At 40.6% G+C, this 5,199-nt stretch overlaps 1 protein-coding gene across 1 annotated transcript; it reads left to right on the top strand.

Moving 5' to 3' along the window:
• Nucleotides 1-2,064: 2,064 nt before the first annotated feature.
• Nucleotides 2,065-2,526, top strand: LOC115209595 (ATP-dependent DNA helicase PIF1-like). The gene has a single exon (XM_029778034.1). It carries the CDS (start codon nt 2,065-2,067, stop codon nt 2,524-2,526), a length of 462 nt encoding a protein of 153 aa, XP_029633894.1.
• Nucleotides 2,527-5,199: the final 2,673 nt, after the last annotated feature.

A 5,199-nucleotide genomic window follows, 5' to 3' on the forward strand; every position in this document is an offset into this window, starting at 1 on the left:
ACACACATATATACGCATGACGGATTTCCATACAGATTCCGTCCACCGAATTCACTCACAAGGCTTTGGTTGGCCCGGTGCTATAGTAGAGGACACTTGTCCAAGATGCGGCGCAGTGGGACTGAAACTGAAATTATGTGGCTGCAAAGCGAGTTTCTCAACAACGCACCAGCCATTATATTTTTTTTATAGTTGAAAATGATACGAAGCAACGAAGACTATTTTAACAAAATATCTTGTTCTAGAACCCTTCTCAGAAAAGAAAGAAAAGCACAAATAATCAGGTTTGACAGTTGCTGAAACGCAATGTGCATTGGCTGGAATTTTATCCCCAAATGACAAGCTTGTCACATTTATTAATAACTAGCAGTATCACCCGGCGTTGCTCGGGTTTGTAAGGGAAATAACTATAAAGCATTTTTAGAGAGTTATAGCCAAAAAATAGCAAAAAAATGGAAAAAAAATTATGGTAAATTTTTTTTGAGAGTTAAAAAGGTGGAGTTGCGTCCCCATGACAGTCTGTGGTTTGTGTTTCTGATTCTCGACCCCATGTCGAATTTATCGATTTTTTTCAGAACTGGGGGAACTTTTCAAAATTTTCGCTGCGTTCGTTTTGAATTATGACATTGGGCTATGTGTGTGTCAAGTTTCATCAGAATCGGTTGAAAGCCGTGGTCAGGGTGAGGGTACAACCAAACAGACACACAGAAACACACACAGACAAACTGCCGTTTATATATAGAGAGATACATTTGATTCTATCAATATAATTGAAGTAATACAAGACAATGTTCTGGAGTCATTTGATGAGTCTAGAAGCTTAGTATTACTTATTAAGGTAACTTCGATTTATTGTTTGGAGATAAGTTCGTTACTGAATGTCAAAAGAGTAACGCAGGGGAACGTTTGTAATAGATCACCTCAGTCAGAACTGATGTAGGGGCTCCTATGATCGTAGACTAAACAACATCATTTATAGTTTGTTAATTAATTTACATTATTTACATTTGACAGATATTAGTTCTCATCTTGTTTGTTGTTAACACAACGTTTCGGCTGATATACCCACCAGCCTTCTTCAGGTGTCTTGGGGAAATTTCGAACCTGGGTTCTCATTCCTAAGGTATTTTTCGATGTTATTATTATTATTATCATTATCATTATTGTCACTGCTTGGAATCGAACTCGGAATCTTGGAGTTGGTAGCCCGTAGGCCAAATATCCGTCGAATGTAAATAATGTAAATAATGTACATAATTCTTCATCTCTTAAATATAGAACTGTTTATTAATTGTTCTAAACTATGTCTCACAAGGTACATGAGAGAATTCATGAATCTTATGAAGAGCCACGAAATCTCCAAATCGGTATTTGACTCAGTCGCATGAATGTTTTAATCTTTTGAAAAATTATTTTCAAGTGAATACAATTACAAAAATTTTGGGTGGCATATTTAAAAAATATTTTAAAGAGAAAATTACTTTAAAAGCGGTAAATATTTTGTAAAAGACCCGTTCGTAACCTCGGTGTGAAATAATTTTTTCCATAAGTTTTTTCGAGTGAATTCAACGTATCTCACCTCCAAAGATTCGGCTGCTATTTCTAGCACGCCCTGTTGCCAAGTAGCAGGTACATGCGATAAAGGACCCGAAATAGCTGTTACGTTGTAGCAGGGTGTGCAAGAAATAGCAGCCAAATTTTTCTTTTTCTAGGGATAGGAGCTGTTTACGCGTGATTTCGATTACACGTGATTCGTTGAAAGCATGCAAAATAACCGGGAAAAGAAGAAAAAAACACGAAATAAAACTCCGTTGGTGGGAATCGACAATCCAGGTGAAGTGTTTTCGAACAATTGCATCTTAGTACCTCTCAATCAAATGTTGAGAAGTATCGGTTCCACCTGTATCAGACGCTTCCCTGGAATCATAAAAGAGTACCGATCCTATAAGTGATGGTGCCAATGCCACTCATTTCCCGACTGAATTCCTTGATTCGGTTGAACTATCAAGACAGCGGCCACATAAGCTGCAATTGAAATAAAAAAAAGGATCTCCCATAATTCTAATGAGAAACTTGAATCTTCCAAGCCTTTGTAATGGGATGCGTATAATCGTGGAAGAACTGCTCGACAATCTCAAAGTAGCGAGAATCAACAGAACCGCTTTCAGAAATGAAATCACTACGATACCAAGAATAACAATGAATCTCTCCGAAGGTGAGGATATCCCTTTGCAGCGAAGCCAATTCCCAGTTCAATCATGCTTCGCTATGACAATTCATAAAGCACAAGGACAAACTATGGACAACGTCTTGATTGAAGTGGAACGACCTGTAATTCAACACGGTCAACTGTATGTGGCTCTTAGTCGCGGAAGACGAAAGGAGAATGTCAGAGTGTTTTTGAAGGATACCCAGTCAACTAAGAATGTTGTTATTAAAAGCTTTCTCTCGAGCAAACTGCAACAGCGTCAAAATGAGAAAATATTCCTTCTGACGTCAGAACGTGAAAGGGAAAGGCAAAACTAATACAAGTAGGAATGATTTCCTTCAGTAGGAGTGGCTGTGTAGTAAGTAGTTTGCTTACCAAACACATGGTTCCGGGTTCAGTCCCACTACGTGGCACCTCTTCTACTATAGCCTCGGGTGGATCAAAGCCTTGTGAGTGAATTTGGTAGACGGAAACTGAAAGAAGCCCGTCGTATATATATATGTATGTGTGTGTATATGTTTGTGTGTCTGTGTTTGTCCTCCCAACATCGCTTGACAACCGATGCTGGTGTGTTTACGTCCCCGTAACTTAGCGGTTCGGCAAAAGAGACCGATAGAATAAGTACTAGGCTTACAAAGAATAAGTCCTGGGGTCAACTTGCTCGACTAAAGACGGTGTTCCAGCATGGCCACAGTCAAATGACTGAAACAAGTAAAAGAGTAAAAGAGTTCAATACAATGTTGAATTCAGCTTCAATGTTTTTATAACTTGAACCGTCAGTGACCGTTTACGCGTGACATTGATGTCACAGTTGTTGAAAGCATACGAAATAACCTGGAAAAAATACCTACGATACAAAACTCCGTTGGAGGTGAGATACGTTGAATGCATTCGAAAAAGCCTGTGAAACAAATGATTTCACACTGAAATACAAACGTGTCCTTTACGAAATATTTAGCCGAGATGAGGACAGGCATACGATGAGACTGATAAAACAAGGATTGAGCGTCTGACAGAACAGAGGAAAAGAGAGAGACGTAGAAGAGATCAGGAATGGGACACTTGAAGAGCTGAACGTCTGGCGAAACAGAGTGAAAGAGACAAAAACATGTGACGTCATGAATCGGATGCTCACGTGAATACAAGCGAAATAAAACAAGTTTTGGGTAAATCGGCGCACAGGTTACCGAGATACACGGGGGTTTTTTCGGGTGCCTCTTATAAGTAACCAAACCGGCGTGTAATGGGGAAAATGCTTTGAAAGTAAGGTACCACAGATTGATTAATTCATTTTACGCGAGAACGTTCGTGAACGTCCAGATTTATAAATATAAATACAAAATATGTGCAGTTACACACACACACACGTATATATGTGTGTGTGGGGGCTTGCGTGTAAGTGTATGTGTGTGTGGGGGCTTGCGTGTAAGTGTATGTGTGTATGTGAGTGTTATATATATATATATATATATATATATATATATATATTCTCTTTTTTTCTCTTTTTACTTGTTTCAGTCATTTTGACTGCGGCCATGCTGGAGCACCGCCTTTAATCGAGCGACTCGACCCCGAGGCTTATTTTTTGTAAGCCTAGTACTTATTCTATCGGTCTCTTTTGCCGAACCGCTAAGTGACGGGGACATAAACACACCAGCATCGGTTGTCAAGCAATGGTAGGGGGACAAACACACACACACAAACATACACGCACATACATATATATACATATATACGACGGGCTTCTTTCAGTTTCTGTCTACCAAATCCACTCACAAGGCTTTGGTCGGCCCGAGGCTATAGTAGAAGACACTTGCCCAAGGTGCCACGCAGTGGGACTGAACCCGGGACCATGTGGTTGGTAAACAAGCTACTTACCACACAGTCACTCCTGCGCCACATATATATATATATATCACGCACACGTACACATACACACACACACACACACCTACATACATACACTACACTTGTATACACACACACTTACATTCATACACACACACACCTACACAGCCATACCCTCACTCAGACACACACATCTACCTACACACACACAAACACACACAGACACACACCCATACATACATACATCTACACACACACGCCTACACACATACATACACACATACATAAACACACACACATACACATACACACACATACGCACACACACATATACTTATACACATGCACACACACACACATACATACATACACCCATACACATACACACACACATACCTACATACTCCTATACGCACATACATACACACAGACATACACACATACACACTCACACAAACATACACACACACATACTTACACACACACTCATCTGCACGCGCACACACATGCATGACAAACACCCATACACTCACACTCACATACGCACACACACACCTACACTCCCACACACATACACACGCACCTACATACACACACGCACGCATACACACGCACACACACGCATACACACATACATTACACACGTACACACACACCTACATACACATGCATGCACACACACACACAAACATGCACGGACACACCCAGACATACATACATACACCTATATACACACGCCCACACACCTACATACACACACATATACACACGCCGACACACCTACATACACACACATGCATACACACACACACATGTACGCACATACACACACATATACGCACATACATATATACCCACACACATGCACACACACACACACACATACGCACATGCATGCATGCATGCACACGCGCACACCTACACGCATACACACACACACACGCACGTACACATACATACATACACACACGCATACATACACCCATACACATACATGCATTCTACACACACATACATACACACTCACACATACATACACACACACTCACTCACACACCTGTATGTACGCGCGCACACATGCACATACACACACTTCCCCACATCCACACGTACATACATACACACTCATACACATACACACA

This window comes from Octopus sinensis, linkage group LG3 (assembly GCF_006345805.1).
Source record: "Octopus sinensis linkage group LG3, ASM634580v1, whole genome shotgun sequence".
NCBI classification, from domain to species: domain Eukaryota; kingdom Metazoa; phylum Mollusca; class Cephalopoda; order Octopoda; family Octopodidae; genus Octopus; species Octopus sinensis.